The sequence below is a fragment of the Euprymna scolopes genome, chromosome 9 (genome assembly GCF_053919585.1).
Source record: "Euprymna scolopes isolate OS-2025 chromosome 9, ASM5391958v1, whole genome shotgun sequence".
NCBI classification, from domain to species: domain Eukaryota; kingdom Metazoa; phylum Mollusca; class Cephalopoda; order Sepiida; family Sepiolidae; genus Euprymna; species Euprymna scolopes.
In genome coordinates this window covers 32,993,596-33,016,434 of record NC_136490.1, presented here as the reverse complement: position 1 = coordinate 33,016,434, position 22,839 = coordinate 32,993,596, and the positions used below count along the sequence as shown (strand labels likewise).

The 22,839-nt window shown below is 29.1% G+C and overlaps 1 protein-coding gene across 3 annotated transcripts in view; it reads right to left on the bottom strand.

Moving 5' to 3' along the window:
* The window catches only part of LOC145284481 (coatomer subunit alpha-like), a 138,939-nt gene that overhangs the window by 21,705 nt on the left and 94,395 nt on the right, over positions 1 to 22,839 (bottom strand). For all 3 annotated transcript variants that reach the window (XM_080133340.1, XM_080133342.1, XM_080133341.1), the window contains 9 exons: positions 18,381 to 18,456; positions 14,713 to 14,795; positions 12,879 to 13,018; positions 11,006 to 11,091; positions 10,222 to 10,360; positions 9,594 to 9,756; positions 8,972 to 9,118; positions 6,546 to 6,735; positions 2,242 to 2,337 (listed from right to left, as the gene is read on the bottom strand). In XM_080133340.1, the coding sequence (XP_079989466.1) occupies positions 2,242 to 2,337; positions 6,546 to 6,735; positions 8,972 to 9,118; positions 9,594 to 9,756; positions 10,222 to 10,360; positions 11,006 to 11,091; positions 12,879 to 13,018; positions 14,713 to 14,795; positions 18,381 to 18,456 (1,120 nt within the window). The remainder of the gene's footprint in view (positions 1 to 2,241; positions 2,338 to 6,545; positions 6,736 to 8,971; positions 9,119 to 9,593; positions 9,757 to 10,221; positions 10,361 to 11,005; positions 11,092 to 12,878; positions 13,019 to 14,712; positions 14,796 to 18,380; positions 18,457 to 22,839) is intronic.

Here is a 22,839-nt window from a genome sequence, read left to right as displayed (position 1 = left end):
TTTGATGTAGGGGGCTACTATCAAGGACATGGGTTGAAGGAATACTATGTAGGGAGTTGAGCAGCAAGATATTTGTTCACATTACACTTGAACTTCTACATGTCAATACAGTTGGGGAAACAGGAACCAGGAAAGGAATTCCAAAGACCAGCAGTTCTGGGGAAGAAACTATTGGAGTAGAAGGTGTTCTTACATCCAGGAATATTTACTGTGCAGGGGTCGGATTCTTCTGCTTGTCAGGTTTGTTGGGAGTATTTACGTTGCGGGGATATAAGGGCTTGGAGTTCGTCGGAGCATCCACCATTAAAATACTTGTAAAACAGGCAGAGGGATGCAACATTTCGATGGAACAGAGGTTGAAGCTTAGATGACAGTTCAGCCTATCAGGTTGGCGACTATCTTTTGAACCCTCGTTAAGGCATTTGTTGAACATCATTATTATATTTGTGATTGCAATGTCTTGACAATGGAAACCACGGGAAATTAAATTAAACTATACAAAAGAGTGAAAAATGAACATAAATAGGGAATATCTGAACCATTTTACCAATCCGAAAAGTACACAACACATTATACAATCTTTTACCTATATAAGAGTCAGATAAATCCCAAGATAGAGTAATGCTGCCATGTTTGGTAAGGTGACATGGTGCTTATTTAGAATGACACTGATTAAAAAGAACCAAAGTAGGGAAAAATCTTTATGATGTACGTACTCATCACGACACAACAATGTCATTCCAAAAATTACGTAAATTGATCAAGTTTTTTTGTTTTTTTTAACCAAGAAAAAAAATTTTTTACGACTAAGTGAGATGTAGTGATTTTTGGTCAGTCATGTTTTGACCCAGCATAAATAAGGGGGTGACAACTCAATTTGAATTATCAAGGAAGTGAAAACAAACAGAAAAAAACTATAACGAGAAATAGTTGATCAGTAGCAACAAAGGTTATAGGAAGTAAGGTTATTAGAAAGACAATGGAGAGGAAGTTGTTCACCAAGGCATACAAAAGGCGTTCAAAAATCGGATAATCAAGGTGCGAAAAATGAACTTTGCAATCTAGTGGGAAGGAGATGATCTCTTCTGTTCCCTTTTCTCACAGAGGAAACATTGCTGGTCTTTCTCTACTCTATTGTCATTTCCATGGAAGGTATTCAACTCAACTTTTAATCACCAGTTCCTCCTTGTAAAACATTCATAGCAAGAACTCATCTTGTTACTACAATGGCAAAAAATTTTCCTTTCTTCCATAAAAAGGAATTTCTATAATCAGAGCTTCTTTTTAAAAACTTCCCGTCTCTGAAACTCATTACATCCCTTGAAGATAACCATGTTGTAGCCTGCATCCCTGCAGGCTACAACATGGTTATCTTCAAATCTAATGTTAACAAATATTTCCCATAAACCATATAACTCATCCTCGTAACTAAATTTTGTTTATTTTATTCATTATTTTTTATCCTCTCATAATATCCTTCATCATTCAAGTGTCAATCTATCTAATTAATCCTTACTGTCAAATGAAAACAAAATGAAAAAATGCTATAAATAAAACGGATAAAATTTGGGTTCTTGTCCAAAATTCACTCATATTTAAAAACAAAAAAATCTGCATAATGTACATACCTGTGATGCAATAAAAATATATTCTAAAACTCATGTAAATTGATCAAGTAGTTTTATTTTTATAAAGAAAATAATTTTTAAGCAATCAATGAGGATTTGTAAGGATTACAACATAAATCTCACAAGTTTGAATTATTGTTGAGTTACTTCCCTTTGTTTTTTTTAAGATTATTTTCAAAATGGTAAACAAGACAGCCACTCTTGTATTACTCATAAGATTTCATTTTCTTCATAAAAATAAAACAATTTATGTGATTTTTGGAATATATTTCTGTTGTTTCGTCAAAAGCCGAAATTTTTATTTAGAATCTGAGAGAGAACAGCTGTAAAATGTGATATCTCATGGCTTTCTTTGCTTATAATATAATTTCAATACACACATGCATATAGTTCTGGTAGCGAAGAGTACCTTTTTTTCTGTCCTTTTCCACACAGGGGATTCACTTTAACAAAAAAAGTGTGGTTCAAAATGAAACATCCCCCACTCTAACAGAAACAATTCAAGAAGGAGAAAAGATATAATTTAAGATTAATACAAAAATGAATAAGCATTTATTAGAAATAAATATTAAACTTATTTTTGTTACATCTTGAAAAAATAATTCAAACTAACTTTGTCCACAGGATTTCAAAATCTTTACTCTCTCATGAACGTCTCCAAGGAGTAAAGTTGTTTGAAAATGGCCGCTGACATCTTTACGGATTTCAGCTGAAAGGAAAAAAACATATATATTAAAATCCTAAAGAATAACTTACAAATAAAACATTTGGCAAATTGATTTATTAATTTATCTAACGTATAAAGTTGTGAGATTTCAAAAGTTGGATCCAAAAACATTTAAGCTGACATATCAAATCAGATAATTTTCATCTGTTAGGGCTGTACCATGTGATCAACACTATAATAACATACTTTGTAACCGTTTAGTGAAAGAAAAAATGTATTTCTGTCCGAACAATTGCTAATATGGAAACATTTTTCAATTATGACAAAGTAAAAAAAATAAAACTCAACAAGTTACCTAACTCAAACTTTAAATTCAATATATAAAAATTGTCTCCCTTACAACCAAAATTTTCTTTTTCTGTATAAGTTTAAAAATGTGCAAAATTAAATGGCTTAACCGTATCGGAGGTAATAGCATTTCATAAGAAAAATAGCATTTATCAATAACTGAAGATTGTTAAATTAAAAATTAAAGACCATAAATAAAAGTTTTTATTTAATATAGGAAGAATATATATATATCTATATATATATATAAAAGCGAAAATGTGCGTATGTATGTTTGCTTTTTGTGTATGTCTAAGACTTTTTTCCGAGAAGCGGTCGGTCAGCTCGCAACTTCTTAAAACTTTTTATATCATATATAAATCATAATATCTATGAGTTAAACACGGAGGTCAACTGTCTATTTAATTTGCTCGACTTTGAAAAGATAAATATTCAACATTTTTCACTCGCCACGTATGGATTAGGCTTTTTCGTATAATAAAAGCGACACTAATTCTGGCGGTATTTTTCCAGTTGCAATCGCCAGAAATGTCCAAAAGCAATCAGATTTGATCAATGTGGAAATTTTCCTTATATCAGACAATTGCTATTTAATTTGGACAATCCCCTTGCAATGGGGAGTTGCCCCCCCCCACCAAGATCCTGGGAAAATAAAAATAAAAAAGCGTTCCTGCAGTAAATAAAATACTACCCCACAGTCGAAGTTGACCTCATTAAGTCATTAAAACGGGCACCTACCAATTCTAAATAATTAAATAAATTCAAACATGTTTCCGTTAGTATTTCGTGGTGGCCCAGTGGTTAACGTCGCACGTTTTTTTTTTCACACTTTAATTTCGAACTTTGCCTCACGTGGTTCGGGTTCAATCCTCATACTTACCTACCAAAACTTTTTTATTTTCACCCCCCCCCCCCGACACAAACACCCGGGTGTTTTCATTTACCCAAAACCACACACACCTCCAAACACTCGGGCAACGCCGGGTACCCCCCGCTAGTATATATATATATATATATATATATATATATATAATAAGAAATTTTAACAAGAGGATTCATTAAAAATCTGTAAATTTCTGTGTTGTATGCTAACTTTTCATAGCACACAATATATATATATATATATATATGTGTGTGTGTGTGTGTGTGTGTGTTTATTTTTAATAGATTAAAAATAGATCTGTATGATTATGCATGCTACAACTTTTTATTGGCTCAGTTCGATCGTTGACAGTTATTTCCCTGATACTTTCTAGAATAAGGTACTTAAATGATCATGGTGAAGGTTGCCAACATCTATAAGTGGAAGTAGTGCTATGGAACAGACTGGGTTTGAACTTGGAACACTGAGTTCATCAGTTTGCATCATTAACCAGTTGATCAACAGCACCTTAATAATTAATAATCATATTCAGTTTAATGTCAGTTTTATATGCTGGCATATATTAGATGGATTTTAGAAACCTTTCACATTTTCTTTGGCTTTCTTCTGCCAACTAACCCTTCTAATTCAACTGTTCTACACTTACTAAAACTGTTGTGATAGGATCTACCTAACTAGCATACGTGGAGTGTCAACCATATAAATTTGGTTGGTACCGTAAAAACAGAAGAAACCCAACGAGAGACGAGATCAAGAGTCGACGACACCTTCTCCAAGGACGGTCTCCCCATGACTATACCAATGGATTTCTCTTTTTTTATCTCTTTTTTTTTTTTTTTAAATTTTTAAACAATTTAGTGGCAAGTCAGTGTTTTTTGTTCATTTTTTTATTTTTTATATTGTATATACTTTCTTGCTCTCAATATATCTGTTCTATTTTACTTTGGTGTTGTAGTTATTTATTTCCATGTGTCCAGTTGAGTTTCAACAAAAACTCATTTTACATGAATTTCTATTTTTCTCTATTTCAACAGTTTTTTATCATAAATATTTTATTAAATTTTGTTAAGTATTTAATTGACAATAAACAAATAACCTTTGTTAGTGAGTGTATATCTATTACACTGACGTTGAAAATTTTGTTCTTGAAAAGACATTTTGTATTCCTACATGTCACCCAACAAAAAAATAAAGAAAAGATATAAACTTTTATACGGTTTTTTTTTTTTTTTTTTTTTTTTTTTTTACACAGGAGTCACCACTTATCAAGATCCGAAGGCCACTCGAGGATAAGGGTTAATGGGTATACATCAGTCAATGTGATTATAGCGTAGTAAACATAAATAGTGGGAATTTTGTAAATTGGATTACTTAGGGGGACGGTTCATCAAGAACTTGTTTACGTTCGACTTAAAGACAATCAGATTGTGGTCAGCTGGAAAGCAGGCAATTGGAAGAGAATTCCACAGGCGTGCAGTTCTAAGAAAGAAACTTTGTTTGTGGAATCTACATTTAGGTCTAGGCACAGACAAAGGGTGTGGAAAATTATTGATAGTGGTTTTGGCCAGACGAGTATTATGTCAAATTGGTAAAGTTTCTTAAAATATATACACAAATATATACAGCAATGTATGTGTGCAATGTTTGTGTCCTCCTTATAAAAAGTAACAGAGAATCTACATAAAATATAAAAGTGTATTCTTATGTCAAATTCACAACAAAAGACAAGAAAAGTGTTCTCAAATCTCTTAATGCATCCCTGAGGGAGCTTTGAGGGCATGACTCTCTTAAAACTTCAAATATATCCTATTTTTATGAAATTTAAATCATATGTATAAAATTTTATCGGGGAAAACAATGAAAGTGGTCTATGTGTGCCTCCATCCTTTTTAAGTGACCTATAGGGACAAAGCACTCTTAAAACTTCAAATACATATCTGATTTTAATGCAACTCAAACTATATGTATGATACTAATTCAGAGAGTTTTTCGAAAATTTAGGTTCTTCTGGCTATATTAGGATGTGAAACAAAGGAAAGCAGTATAAACAAAGTAATACTGTGCTGTAAGCATAGTAGAAAAGTACATAATAGTGATCATTATTGAATTCCGAACAATGTCAGGTTTCCTTTCAAGCATGTATATGCATGTGTATACACACATATATATATGTGTGTGTGTGTGTTCACTGTTTGTGGGAAAGAATTCCAGCAAAGTGTTCAATTATAGAGAAAAAAAACTTTTAATATAAGAGCTTAATATTTATTTATTAAAACTGTACAAAAGGTCAGGAAAACATTGGTACCGTCGGTTTCAAGCCTAACATAAGGGGGACCAGTTAATGGTTAATAATTAAGAGCCTAAATTTATTAACCATTAACTGGTCCCCTCTATATTACGCTTGAAACCGGCGGTACCAATGTTTTTCTGACCTCCTGTACAGTTTTAATAAATAAATATATATATATCACACACACATCAAATTTATATATATACTAGCAGACCGCCCAGCATTGCCCGGCTGTAAAATACACATGAATATTATATTTTAATTCATACTGAAACATGTACAAGCGAGTATTAGGTTTTTTCTAAACATACAACTTCTTGTAAGTGTAAAAAAGAAAAAATATCCAAGCTGAGATCGAAACCAAAACCAGCGACAGTTAGTCATGTATGATAATATTCAGCCAGCATAACACTTTTTAAATGTTTTCAAACCGACTTATACTTAACATAATAAATCTGTAATGTGATCCATTCACACATGCAATATCATGAAAGAGTTAGAGAGAAAAATCAGACGACTTCCACATAACAATTTTTCAATTTTGACCCTTTAGAAGCCCTTTTTTCAGATGAAAACAAAGTTTTCCACATCTGAATAATCTATATACAAAAAATTTCAAGTCTGTAGATTAAAAATTTATTGAATATTGAGAAGTGTCCTCACACACACACACATTCTCACTTTTATAGACATAGATATATGTGTGCATTTCTAACCAGTTATACATACCAATTTTCATCATTTTCTTGAGTTTTTCCAAGTTTCCAGTTATGAGATAAAGGAATGAAAGTTTATCAAAGTTTTTTGTCCTTTGATATGCCATCTCAACCACTTGGTGATTTCCTTGCAGGAGGGCAGCTTCTCCCAGTTTGTCCCAACACATTTGATCATCCAATGCACGAGCAGCTTCAAGTGCAATCTAATCAAAACAAAACAGAATACATCAAGTCTCACTCTATAACAGAATTAAACACAAACATTTAACTCTCTATTAAGGACTGATTTAATGGAGATTTCAATAAACAAATCATATGAATCAGATAAAAAAAAGTAAAAGTAAAAATGCATTCAACAAGAAAAAAAGAAAACATTCTACAAGTGACTATGCTGAAAATTAACTTAAAATGCTTCATTTATTGAAAAAAGAAAAAAACTATTTGACTTCTAAATTCATAATTTCAAATTAAATGTTTTAAAAAAGAGGGACTATATTTTAAAAATATATTTACACCCCCCCCCCCATTTTTTTTTAAAGTTAACTGTTTCCATTAAAAAGCTATTACCTTTGACCAGTCATAGTAACATTCCTAATTGATTTTTTAAATTTTAGATTGTTATTTACTCATGGTAGCTATAAAGAGCTCAGTAAACGGAATTTAAAATTGTTTCAATTATGCAAATCTCCCAAGTGGTTCAAAAGTTATAAGAAAATGAAAAGAAATAAAAATGTTTTTGACAAGAAGAGAAAAAAAGAACATTTTATAAATGTCTACATCAAAAATGAAAAACTTAAGACTAAATATTTTGTTTATAAAAAAAAAAAAAAACTTATTGTTTGGCCTCTAAATCCATAATTTCAAATTCAGTGTTTAAAAAAAAGACTTTAAATAAAAATATATTTTCACCAACGAAAGTTAAAATTTGTCAGTTTTTATTAAAAAAACTTACTTCTGGCCCGTCATAATTGAATGATTTCAATAAATATCTTATCTTTTTCTCATAATATGTCAAATTTTCTGAATAATTTTTTAAAGAATTCAACTCACAGAAAATTGATAAATCTTTACTTCTATTACCAAACTTTATATTATCATCATCATTGCTCATCAGACTGTATGTCTATCTGTGTATGAAAATTATATATATATATATATATATATATATATATATATATATATATATGTATATATAACATTTTCAAATATATCTACATTGTTTATTATTGATAAGTGTTAAGTAATGCATGCTAATTTATGGGTGGTAATGGACACTTGTCCTAGTTGCGTGTGTTTGGGAGGAGGATGCAAGATGAATGAATAAGCCTTTTTATCCAAATGGTTTGGTTGAGTGAGGAAATTGGCTGACAAAAATTGGTGAAGTAATAATATGACTTTCTATCTTTCCTTCTTCCTTTTGATTTTCAATTGTATTCTGGAAAAATTTTATTTTAAAATTATTTTCCGACTGCAAGATTCATTCGGAGTCCTAACAACATGAATATTGCAAGATGTTGACACTCCTTACAACGAAAATTTTATTTGTTTATATAAACAATTTTCTTAAACCAATACAAATTAAATGCTAAAAAATATAAAACTGACCAATATAGCACAAACACACACACACACACACACACACAAAAAAACAGCAGTTTAGATAAAATTTGATAAATGTAAAAAGTTAAAATAACAAAAAGCTAATATACCAACATTATATATATATTTGAAATTCAATCTTTCAAAGATGGCATAACTAAAACAAAACACAATTGCAACTAATTCAGATTTTGTAATCATGCCTATATTCCTTTATTTTCTTTTCAAGTTAATAAGTTCCTTTTTTTCTGAGGAGTTAAGGGCGGAATAAATTAAAAAATTTACATAATTACATGAATGATTCTGTACTACGAAACAGGTGCTGCCAAAAATTGAACATTTCAGCATACTTAAAAAAAAATAAATGGTAAGATGAACACCATCTTGAAATTCTTAATATAGACATTTTGTCATTTGTATATATATATATATATATATATATATATATATAATTTCTTTTTTTTTTCAAGCAAAAGCTTTCAGTCATTTATACATGAAGGGAAAAAAATTTGCATATGTATTCAACATTAATATAAGCAACCCACCTCTCTCCCAGAAAAAAAAAAAAAAAAAAAAAACAATTCATATAGACCATCCACAAAAAAATAGCCTTCACCGTATATAATACAGAAACATTGCCCTGTACTGCATTTTCATCTGTTTAAAACCTGCTTAAATCCAAATACATGTCTGCTAAAGAGTTTATTATTGCTACAGATCTTAACAAATGGAGAAAATATATAAATATTAATATAGATGTTTTTTTTTTTACTATTCAAGTGATGATCACACATTTTAAAATTTAAGCTAAAACTTAAAAAAAAAGGAAAAAAGACTTACCTCAATATTTCCACATTCCAAGGCAAGTCCAAATCTTGTTTTCTCATCTTTGACAAAGTGAAGTGCAACTTCAGGGTAGCCTTTCTTTTGAAGATAAGCAATGATTGACTGACCAACAAGCTTGGCGTTGCGTACCATGTGCAGAACCTGATGTATAATAAATATATAACAGAATAACATGAATTCTTTATAAATTTTATGTTTTTTAAAAGTTAATTCTATGGTAAAAATATTTTTAAAAATATTCAAATGGTTTAATTAAGAAATATACTGACTAATGGCTCACTTGATTTTATTAGTCCGGGTAGACCATAAAACACCAAATATGTAACTAGGATTTTTTTTTTTCTTTTTTTTTTTTTTTTTTTTTACATCAAAATAGAAAAGAGTAAATATGAAAAAGAAAAAATGCTTAACAAAAAAATTTAACAGGCCATTTCATTTTTCAGAATAGCTTCATTATGTCAAAGAACAACATCAATAGTTTACAAGTTTTCACCTTTTTCAAGATATCAAGAAGCAGAGAAGAAAATTACTCAATCATTTACATTAATATTAGTTCTCCAACAGAAGATATATTATCTTTCTTCGTCCGCTAGTTAAAAAGTAATTACTAACTCACCTCATCATATTTTCGATTGACAAGAGCCATTTTAAACTTGAACTCAGTGGGGTCGATACCCAGGACACGAGGCCTGCACTCTCGATCCAGGCAGTAAACATTGTTGCCTTTTACACGGCTGATATAAATAGGCAAATCTAGAGTGCGGATGATTCCATGATCTCTGGAATTTGATTTAAAATAACAGATTAGTATACTGGAATTCTATTTTGACTAAAAATGGGTCAGAGAAAATTTTGTCAGAATATGGTTCATTATCATGTTCTGAATTTCTTTAAAAAAAAAAAAAAAAAAAAAAGAAAGTAATCATTCAAAATGTTAGCTACTAATTTGAACAAAAACTAAAATCTAACATGCAACAATTTATTAAAGTAAATAATAGAATGGTTAGTATTAATGCTGGGATCATTAATCGCAATCAGAAAAAAAAAAAAATTTCAACTTTTTGGGGTATTGAAATCAATAATGGAAATATTTTAGATTAATAAAAATGGCTGAAATTAAAAGTATGCAGATTATCATTGGCATTTATACTTTGTCCATTATTAATGGAGATGATCCAATACATTTTTATTCAACAATTTAATGTCTGGCCAACATTGCTAAAAAAGTCTTACTATCGACTTACCCATTGGTCAATGCATATTTTATATGGTTGCTTGTAGTATAAACAAACACACCACTTTCTTCCCAGGCACCACTCTTGACACGAATATTTTCATGGATAGTACACAAGTTTTCAAGTTTGCGGCTGCAAATAGCAATCACTGGAAAAAAAAAAAAAAAAATTTTTTTTTTTAAATAAACTTAAAAATAATGTTTGTCATAAACGAATTATAAAATAGATCAGATTTGTAGAAATAAATTCTGAGATAAAAAACCAAAAAAAAAAAACCAAAAGAATTACTTGTTCCCTGCTCTCTTCAAAAAGATCAACATATTCATTGAATGGCCCTTTTGTGCTTATGCAGTACAATTCGATTTCAAATAAATTCAATTTAGATAAAAACACTATTACGTACTAACATGTCATGCCGAAATTAGTAAAAATTACAAAAAATGATTGACTAGAAAAATAATTACAAGTAAAAATAAAAATTAATAAATGTTGAAGAGTTCTTAAAATCCAGGGTAAGTAATTAAACTATGATTTTGACAAAAAATTCAGAGCTGTCATTTCAAAATAGAAAATGGTGGATAGCTAATATCTATATTTTTTTGTGAAAAATACTTCTAGCAAAATTATTTGATCATTTTTGGAATTCAAAATTTTTTTACTAATTTTGACATGACAAGTATAGAATAGTGTTTTTACCTAAAATGCATTTTTTAGAATCAAATTATACTGCACAATATATATAATTGTGCATGTTCAAGAACAAATGATTTGAAAATAGAAAATTTCAACAAACCATGTTTGCTCAGCAAAGCAACGTGGGTCATGTCTTGGGACCAAACAACATACTTCACTTTAGGAACCTTCACAGTAGCCAAAGATCTGAAGAAAATTAAAAAAGTTATTAAAATAATCTCAGTACTTGAAATTGAATATATGGATCTAAAAAAAAAAAAAAAAACTGACCCGCCACTAAATTGTTTAAAAATTTTTTTTAAAAAAAAGGAGGTAAAAAAGAGAGAAGGATTTTATATTATTTTATAACTGAAGTTTTTTGGGTTTTTTTAAATTTAAGCAGATTTGATAAGCCCTATAGCAATATTGCATATGGCTGTGTTAAAATAGTGTCAAAAATGTTTTACAATGTTAGATGACGTCGAAAATAGGAAAGTTCCATAAGTGGCTAAAGATTGGAATTAAGGCTACGTTGAACATATTCCATCACAGGAAGTCCTCAGTTATACAATGCAGATAAGCTGATAAAATCTTTTTCTTGTTTCTGAATTGCGAAGGAAAGCGGATGTGTATAGGACCAACCTCCTTCCCCTTATGGAAAATGGATTGGGAGAAGTTTGGTTTGGTTTGGTATTATGGCATATCAACCATTTTCAAATTATTTAATGCTGAATCCAGTAATTCTAGAAAAAAGTTTTATGCTTCAAGTTCTTTATATATTCAAATATTTATTCATGGAGTTGAGTTTGGTTGGTTTTGTAAAGTAAAATTGTTGTCTTTGACCTTGCAGAACATGATCTAAGTTTTCCTTTACAAAAAACAATAACATCAATGCTTGGTACATTTTAGATCAGGAAGTCAATATCTTCGGATAGTCTGATCTGGTAGCATCAGAAGGTTAGAGAAAGAATTATGGAATACTATGCATGTATACTGAATAATGTATACAAAAAAGTTAAACCCCAAATGATTTTGCACAGTCATTAATAAATTTTACAACCATTGTTATTAAAAACAGACAACTGCAATATAAAAAAAAAATAGAGAGCAACATCACTAAGATGCCTACTATCGCTATATGTTATCTATACAACAAGACTCCAACTGTTAACATGATTAACTGTTATCCAGATAATCTAGAATTGTGGAAAAAAGAGTAGCAGGTCAACCCTCTCAACAGCTTAATAAAAAAAAAAAAAAATGAACTTAAAAAAAATGATCTAACAAAACATCAATATAATTAAGTGTGTTTAAAACATAACTATCACCAGCTTGCCCTCACTACCTCAGTAAGTCAAAGACAATCATCTGGTTGAATTTCTTATTTTTCCAAAAATTTCTTGTTTAAATTAATTGGTTGATAATTTTTTTTAATGGAAATCACTTTAGTCAAGGCATGAAGCTTATTAATTTAAGGAGTTAAAAAAAAAAAAAAAAATACTAATACTTCAAGGTCAAAAACTTGCAAACAATAAGTGTTTAGATGGAATACATTCTGACCTAGAAAACAGCAATTTTTTCCTCTTTGTACGAAACAGTGCTCATGGAATATGAGGACTAAAGAACAAAATAAGGGAAGCAGGAGTTATAAGTCCACCGAACTTAAATCCAAGATTCACTTTCTACTCTTCTCATATATATTAATATAAGAAGTATGCTGCGACCTTTGTTTCAACACATTATAAGATATGCATATAGTGATAAATTTATTCAGTTTGGCAGGATCACAGCAGTTGAAACATGTACACATGACTTCTGGTAGCCAACGATGATGGTACGGATTTTCATTTGATTAAAATAATTAAACAAAATGATTATAGAGGGTCATCTTCATGATGCCCTCTATCTATGTAATACATTGATATGTGCCAGACTTAACTAAAACTGAAACCATGATGAAGCAAATGAAGGGGGGGAAGCAAATATTTTTATACCTTTTTTGTTGAACATCAAACAAAGTGACGCTTTCATTGTCTTTAAGGAGAAGACAACCAGTTCCAGCATAGAAAATCTCATTGCAACTGGGTGTCTGCATTTTCTTGGTTATTTCATTCTTCAAATTCTTGATAACAATCTAAAAGACAGAAAGAAAACATTGATTAAGGCAAACTATTTGGTGATTATTTAGAATTATACTTATTTAAAAACAAAATACAGAAAAATCTTTATGATGTATGTCATCAAAATCAAGTCGTATTCAAAAAATTACATTAATTGATCAAGTATTTTTTTTTAACTTAGAAAATAGAAAGTTATGATTTTTAGCGATTTTAATTCCAACAGTATCCATTATAAAGCTGATTCTGATCTTGAAAGTTTGACTTGAATTATTTCCCCCTTATTTATACATCATTTTCGTAATTAAAAAAAAAATACTTGAACAATTTGTTATTGGAAAATAGCATCTTCATTCTGTGAGGAGTATGTACATCATGAAGGTATTTTTGTATTTTTGTTTTTTAAATAAGTATAATTCTAAATAAGCACCAGATTTTGTTAACAGAATAAATATTTTATATATGACAGAAGTTTACTGTGATAACACAATCCAACAGCACAAAATTCCGATGACACCATTCAATGGCACAAAACTCCCAATGGCCAAAGCTCCTTAATTGGGAGTCTCACCATCAACTCTAATTTATTAGCAAGAAAAAATGTTTTAAAACAAAAGTTCCTTGAGGTGTAATTTTAATGTGAATGAAATGTATTCAATAAGATTGATATGAATTCATTTGTAATCTCATTCTATCATTTTTCTTTTTAAAAAAGTTATAGCTTTAGTCAAGTATTTAAACTTTTTAAAATGTTCTTTTTTATACTTGAGCTATATAGCTCAAGTATAAAAAAGAACATTTTAAAAAGATTTTTTTTTAGATTAATCATAGTTATGCTCAAATGTTTAAGGCTCTTTTCTAAAATATATTTCCATTTTTTTTTTTTGATATGTATCAAACCATGTAAACTTAACTTTGGATAGCTGTCGATGTATACTAATTACATTTGCTATTTAAAGGTTATTTTCGGTGCTTATATAGTATTGTATAAAAAAAACCAAAAAAAAACCCTAATTTTTTAGTATACTAACTAAAAAATTAGAGGGTTTTTTTTTTGTTTTTTTTTTTACGTGGAAGTCACCACTTATCAAGGCCCAGAAGCCACTCAGGGATAAGGGTTATTGCATGTACAGTAATCAATGGGATAGTATCGTAGTAATCATTAGTATTGGAGAGTTGATATACTGTCTTAAGGGGGCGGTTCATCAGGAGAGTTCCAAAGCAATAAAAAAAATAAACTCTGATAGACACATCATGCAAAAATAAGCATCCTAATCAAAAATCAGTTTCATCAGATTCTGCCAATCTATCATTCATTATTATTTGGTTAAATGACAGAATAACGTAATCCCTCTCCCACATGGGACTTCCGCTCTTAACAACGGCAGATTGGCAAAATACGATAAAATTGGTTTATATTTTGAATTTTTTCCTACTCCATTTTTTCTAATCTTTGGTGTAGATACAGATTTTTGCATGGCATACAAGTACATTAAGTGTTTTTTTTTTCTTCTGTTAATTTATTTGGAATTGCAATTTTCACTTGTTCCCAATACGAGATAAACACTGTTTTTGTTTTTTTCTTTTAAACAAATATTCGATATAGAAATTTCATACTTTCAAAATCCATATAATCTGATTGAGTTATAAACCCTGTTAACTGTCTTTACAGTGAAATAGTTTAGTAAATAAAGAAAATGTGAAAACTTACTGAATGCGTTCTGTCAAGTACAGCAAATCGATTACGAGCGACCCACACGGCAGTGAGGCCTGCCGATCTTTTACCTTCAGGAGCTGAAATGATAGATTTACATGATATCACGTTTTGAAAAAAAAATTTTTTTTTTTTTTTTTAGATGAGAATTGATAATTTATATTATTTGGATTAATCAGACTACTGTTTTAGTCAATGTAATCTTTGATCTTATTAAAGTGTATCTTGCAAGGACCTGCATCAGAACGGATAAGGTACTAAATAAAGTTTAGTTCTAAGTTACACTGCTTGTGATGTTGAAGATTCAATACTTAGTGTGGGTAATACTAAGAATATCATTGTGAATTACTTGAGACTTCTACATGGTCATGACTGAAGGAATGAGAGCATGCTACCCCCATGGATTAAATAAAGGGTTCCATTCAAAATTCCATATAGATTTCCAGGTTCAACAATATACAACTAACGAAAGGTTTGAGATTATATTGTCCTAAGCATTGTGAGAATAACAATCAAGATGAGAACAGTGGTCCAAATAATCAATTCTCATCTCAAATGATTCAGAAAAAAAAGACACTACAATACAATCAAAGTTTATAAGTTCCTAATATTTGAATTTTCGCATTGCATCTGTATGAAGAAAAAAAAAAAGAAATCACTTTCTGTAAAGAAATCTTTACCAAAATGACCACCATAAACCCATAAACTAGAGGCTTAAAAACGGATTTTTATCTATTAACTTACGGATACAAGTATTTGAATCTCAATCCATCGTTAGCATAAAGGATTAGAGTTGAAGAAGACTTAAAAATACAATATTTAAGGATATAATTTTTTTTTTAAGTGAGCTCTCTCTAGGATAAAGGTTAACGATTGAATGCCATAATAAATGGTAATGGTGAAAATTGGGTAGGAATTAATTATTTACGAGAATGGCTCAACAAGAATTTGTTTACATTGAATTTGAAAATGAAGCAGCCCTGTGTCATTGTGGTCCCACAGATTTAGAAAAGAAACTTTGCTCATGATATTTTCGTTTAGTTTTAGGTACAAACAGAAAAGTACAAAAGTTTTAGGTACAAACAGAAAAGTGCAAAATGAAATTGTAGGCATTAGTTGTAGCTAGGCGAATTTGTTTTACAGGGGAAGAGAGACCATAGATTGAAGCTAAGTCAAGCATCTGCCATGAAAATAAGAATAGAGCAGAAAAACTTGTTATATCTCTTCTGTGATAACAAACTTCAAAGCCGGTTTTATATCTTGCCAAGGCAAGAAAGTGTGCTCTGGGCAACTCTTTCCCAGATGTGGCAACAGTACTCCATTTTAGGACATACTTTGCTCTATTGAAAATCAGCTAATATTTTTTGGGGGTGCAAGTCCATACCCCCACCAATGAAAAAGCAAAAAGACTAAAAAAGTCTGTATGGTGTACATAACCATAACAGAAAGAAAATATCATGCACCAAAAATCATGTAAAATAATAATAAAAAATTAGTTTTAATTAAAAAAAAAAAAAAAAAATGGCTGATCAATGATTTCTCAAAACCATCTTGCAAGAGAAAGGTGATAATTCCAAATAATTGAAATTTTTGGAAAGCCATTCTTAACATGGGGGGGGCATAGGAAAAACTCAAATTCAATAAATAATGATTTTCTTTCAATAAAATAAAATTACTTGATCAATTTACAACATTTTTGGTAAACAATTATTTCTTTCTGTCAGGTCATACGGATTTTTCTTTATTTTTTCTTTTTCTTGGTGGGAGGAAGATATGGATTAGCATCTTTTCTTTTATTTCATAGAGTGAAAGGCTTTCTGATATTTTTGTCTGTATAATCTATTAATGGGATTACTATAGCATCTGTCCAATACAAAACTACAAGTTTCCTAATGTTAAGAAATAAGTATTAAACAATGTTTATTGGATTAACTGCAATCTGATTATATTCTGTGTAAGAGACCAATAACAATTTTCATATTCAAATGATTATATATATAGGTAATTTATAGAACGTAATACAATGCAGAGATATAACAGACACAAACTGAAGACAAATTAAGACAACAGTGGAATGAGCTGTGCGTATTCATTTTAAGTTTTATATATATACTTTTATCGCTATACATAAAATCCCCTTCCCCTGTCTAGAAAATAACTTCAAAGCATTGTAAACACACTGGCCACTTATACATTCAATATGCCCATATTAGCTACCTACATCTGATGCATGTTTTACAATTATTGCCATTTGCTTTTACTCACTACTCTAACTTCCTCTTTTTGTTCTGGCAAAAACCACTTTCCTATGCAAATGGCTTTCTGAGGTGGTAGCACGATGCTTACTCACTAATTTCTTTCTCCTCATATGCTCCCATCAAACACCGTGGCAAATTCTTCATTACATTTATTATATCCTTACTTGTGTTTGTGTGATTTGTACAATATATTTCACAAACATTTCTCTTCGTCAGATCATTGAAAATTAGAGCAAAAAATAACAAATTAAAAAAACAAAACCATGTATATGTATTAATAAAAGGTGAACCTGCTTAGCTCATTCCAGAGTCTTAATTTTGTCTATCCGTATTGTATTGCCTTCTATAAATTACCTTTACATACGCACTAAACAATGCTTCATCCTTACTATAATTAACCTTTTAAAAAATTATGACATTTCAGTTGCACAAAACATTGGTTCTTGTTCAGAATTCACCTATATCATAAAAACAAAAATAAAGAAAAATCTGTATGATGTACATATCCATGATGAAACGAAAATATCATATTCCGAAAATCATGTAAATTGATAAGTAGTTTTATTTTTATAAAGAAAATCATTTTCAAGCAATTAATGGGGATTAACATGCATTACAACAAATCTAGTAAGTATGAATTCGTGTTGAGTTATCTTCCTTGTTATTTTAGATTTTTTTTCAAAATGATGGGAAAGAGTCGATCCTTGTATACTCAAAGTTTTATTTTCTTATTTTAAAAATACTGGATCAATTTGTGATTTTTTGAAATATAATATTTTTGTTTTGTTAAGAGTATGTAAATTATACAGATTTTTCTTTATTTTTGTTTTTTTAATATAGGGAGAATTCTGGATGAGAAATGAATTAATAGTTTTATGAAAAATGTAATCTCATAATTTTACTTTGCAGGTCGTTTTAATAATTTTAAAGAGTTGCTTCTCTTTAAATGAGGAATTAACATCACTGTCATATCTGTGATTGTAATAATGTCTTTGGAGTGGAAACAGCAAGAATTCAAATTAAAATATACAAGAGTGAAAGATGAGCATAAACAGGAAATATTTGGATCATTCTACGGATCCAAAAAGCACTCAACACATGATACAATCATCTACCTATATATGTATAAATTATTGAATTATCTCCCCTTGTTTCTTGAGATTTTTTTTTTTTTTTTTTTTTCCCAAAATGGCGGGTGAGAATGAATTCTTGGATACTAATAAAATTTTATTTTATTTAAAAATAAAACTACTTGATCACTTGATGTGATTTTTGGAATATATTTTCATTTTGTCATGTCATACAGATGTTTCTTTACTTTTGTTTTTAATACAGGGTTAATTCTGAACAAGAACAAAGACACTTTATCTAAAAAATTAAAAATAGAAAAATAAATCCAATAATTACCATCTGGGTTTTGAGAATCCGAGTTTTTAGGAATAGCATACAAATCGTATGTGCTGTTATCAATATTACTTGTTCTCTGAAAATAAAAAAAATAAGCATCAGATATGGATTTTTTTTTTAAATTGTCACTAAGAAAATATGGTGCTTATATATATATATTATGAAATGAAATGAAAATAGCAGTTCTAAATAAACTCTGATATATTTATGTATCATGCAAAAATTCATTCTTAGTTGCGAAAATGAACGACTGACTTATCTCCCCTTGTTTATGGGATTTCCGCTTTTATCAACGGCAAATTGGCAAAATAGAAAATTTATTTTTAACGTTTCTGAATTTTAAGAGATGAGGATTGATTATTTGGATTATTTGGACTACTGTTCTAATCTTAAGTGTAATTCACACAATGTTTAGGTCGATGTAACCTCCGTTCTTCTTTAGGCATACTTTGTAAAGCTCTGGAATCCTTCAAAGGATTCATGGAATAGTGGATAAAGTACTTGGTAATATTTAATTATAAGTTACACTCTTTCAGTGTTCAGTGCGGGCAACACAAAAACACAATTGCGAATTACCTAGGATTTCTATCCAGTCATAAATGACGAATTAAATCAAGGGTTCCGTTTGAAATTCTGTGCAGATTGTCAAGTCGAACAAGATCCACCTGAAGAAGGTTGAAGGTTGCATTGACCGAAATGTGCCAATGACGAGAAAAGTAGTTTGAATAATTCAAATACAAACTTATTTTTTATTTTAAAATAAAATTCTACTCAATTAATATTGCCTAAATTTTGTTGCGGTTACTTATTTTTGCTTGAAACATAAGTACATCAAAGAGTGCGCTGTTAATTTATTCTGAACTGCGATTTCCACTTGTGCACAATACTATACATAGGCACTTCTTTTTTTTGCATTTTCTTTGAAACAAATACACGGTGTCCCAAAATCATCTGACATATTTGTAGGTAAAAAAAAAATTAAATAAAGAAAATATATTTTTTAGTTTTTAAATGTACGTAGATTGCCATTTTATTTTAATTAGGTCAAAATTCATTTATATCTGAATTTATGCATATTTTTTTTAAATTTTAGAATACCCTTATGAATTGGACTACTGTGATGATATTTGTTAGCCCACAAGATCGCCTGATCTAAACCTCTGTGATTTTTTTCTTGTGGGGAGGCCCTTGACCTCTTGAAGAATTAAAACAAACTATTCGTTCTGAAATTGCTGCTATTACACCTGAAATGATTCAGACTTAATATTAAATTCGCCAAATGTTTCTCATTGTTAACATACGATTGTAGACGTTCACAAAAGTTGATGGAAAACTTTTGTGAATGGCTACAATCGTGTGTTAGCAATGATGGGAAACATTTGGCAAATTTAATATTCAAGACTGTGTGAAATAAGATGGCATTCTATGCACATTAAAAAAAAAAATAAATAAATAAAAAAATCAAGAATATATTTTCTTTATTTGTTATTAATAATTTTTTCTTGATCAATAAATGTGTCGGATCATTTTGGGACACCCTGTATTTGATATAAAAATGTTATACTTTCAAAAACAGATATAATGCCAATTGCAATATAAGCACCGAAAATGGCAATTAATGGAAAAGCTTTATATTTACAATATCTTTAAATATTTTGAAAATAATTTTAATAAATGAGATAAAAATTGATTACCAAATATGATTTTATTTCGAAAATATACTTCAAATTAGATGCATATCAATATTTAAAATTCATGTGCATATAGAATATATTTTTTAAATAAAACCATGTTTGGTGCTTGTGTAGTATAATAGAATTTTGAACAAATGGATTTTACTTAAAAACACCATCATGTAATTACAAGTCATGTAAAAATTTGTATAAATTACAAAAAATAATTCAGTAGGAGATATACTAGATTTATTCTTCACAAAAAAAAATCATAGACACAAATGATTCAGCATTTTCTATTTTTTCAATGGCAGATGTAAAGTAAAGGGAGATAAGCCAGTTTGTCCAACTTAATTTGTTGCACAACTCTTCTACATTAAAACGTACGATAAAACTCATTAATCTGATAAATTTTATTTTTACTTGTAATTGTTTTTTTACCAGATCATTTTTTGGAAGTTATACTATAAGAAATTTAGATTATAGTCAGCTAATATACTTCCTAATTTTTTATGAAGCACTACCGGAAGCAGTGACAAGGCACACTTTAATTGTCTTTCAGTATTACTATTGTGAATTGATTTATCAAAATAAAATAGGACATTGTTAAAAATAAAAATCAAAAAAATTATACAGATAAAAATAACAGTCTTCATTTTCACATTTAATAACAAAATTAAAATAAGTTTTTATTTTATTTGAAATTTTATATGTTTACGAAATTATAAAAATAAGTTTTTTTTTTTAAATTTATATAATAAATATATGTTTATGAAAGTATAAAAATAAAATTGAAATCAAAATAACAAAATTTCAAACATCATAAAAATTTATCCAATACCTAATAAAAGCAAAGGAACTGATTTGCCTTGTCACTACTCTCAATAGCGCTTTGCAGAAGATTAGGAAGTATGTAAGTTAACTATAACCAAAATTTAAATTTAAATTAAAATATCAAGTAAAATGAAGGAACGACTCATGTCATAAGAAAGTGACAGTTCAAAAATTATGGCTAAATTTTTCAAACAATTTTTAGAAGAATGAATTTTTAGTAAACAGTTTCTAAAAGATATTAAAGGATTTTATTTTTTAATTGAAACAATTTTCAGAAATTTTGAAGAAAAAATTAAATGCACTCAAATTCAAATTATTAAAATCAGCAAACAAAAACAAAAAAGATTAAAAATAAATTAAAATGTTATCTTCAGACACTAATAAATAATGTTGTAACAACAAATAATAATGGGCCCATTCAGAAAGTTAACTGAAAAATCTGATTAAGAAAATATATAATAAAAATACTAAAGGGTAATTCCATTTCAAATCATCCAGGGATTGAAACCCATATTCTTAGATTTTGTTCTAACTTGATCGACAGATGAACATCATAAAATCTAAAAATCCTGGAGATCTGGGCATGTAACTCCAAGGGTTTCAAATTAAAAGCATTTTCTGTTTTGTATAGTCTAAGCGACATTTTAATAATTACATTTTCTCAAATATTTTCAGTTTAGACCCTGAAAATTCACTCTGGTTATGTTTTGACCAGAAGAATCCAAAAATAGCATCAAATTTGCTCTGAAATGTGATTTTATCAAATTTTGGAAATTTTCACGTGTGCACTAATAGGAGTCAAAAAAAAAAAAAAAAAAAAAAAAAAAATGGTTGATATGTAGCCTTTTTTTTTTTCTTTTGGACATTTATGCAAATACTACGAAGTATCTTTAAACCACAGAAAACTATAAAAAAAATTTGTTTTGTTCAATTTATGGAAAACAGAAAATGATATAAATAAGAAATTGCTTAGAGTCACATGCTCAATTTCTCAAGATTTTTTAGTTTTTATTATGGGCATCTGTGGAGCAAGTTACAAAATATGAGGATATGGGTTTCAAAATCCTAAATTTCTTGATTTGACATGGACTTACCCTGAATTAAGCCCAATGCTGAGTAATAGTATTCATTTTCACTGTGAAACTTAATTCAATAAAGATATATTAATCTCTCATAAGAGACACTCACATGTAATATTATTGAAAAAAAAAAAAAATAGAACATGTCAAACCACTAGTATCTATATAATTATTATTTCATGTATCTACATAAAATGTTATAAGGAGACATAATATTTTATGTATCTATTTTCAGTATTTACTTGGACAGTACTCAATGCACAAGTAGAGCTAGGTTGTAAGTTATGAAAATATAATTGTGGCAAGTAAGCTACAAAGAGACTTCCACATTTCACCCCCATAGGAAATTGTTACGTTAAAATGCATGGAATGTATGTTACTGGGTGTTTTTATATATACTCATCGTGCTTAGTCTAGGTAACTAACTAATAAGATTCTTTGTTGTTCTCTCACATTGGTTAATGTTTTCATTAGTGAATGGCAGGGCTTCACCCAAATAAAAGTTAGAGGTGGAGAAATTGCGAGGGGACAGGAGGACTCCATTCAGAGCTTTGCTTCAGTATGCACACATAAAAATTGGGATGTAATATTAAGACTTGAAGAAATGAATATAAGTGACAAAACTAATAAAGAGTTACAAGAAAAAAATTAGTATTAACTACTTTACTAAAGAGAAGCACAAAAATAATTTGTGGCATTTCAAACTAGGGTAGCTTTTATTCTAATATTTCTCTTTGATCTAGAAGGTTCTAACTATAAAAGACATTTCAAAAATTAGATCTATCAATTAAGCTTGTCAGATTAAATTAAGATGAGTAAAAGCATATATTTTCAGAATTGGAATTGGATGCATTCAGAAGTAATAGTAAAAAA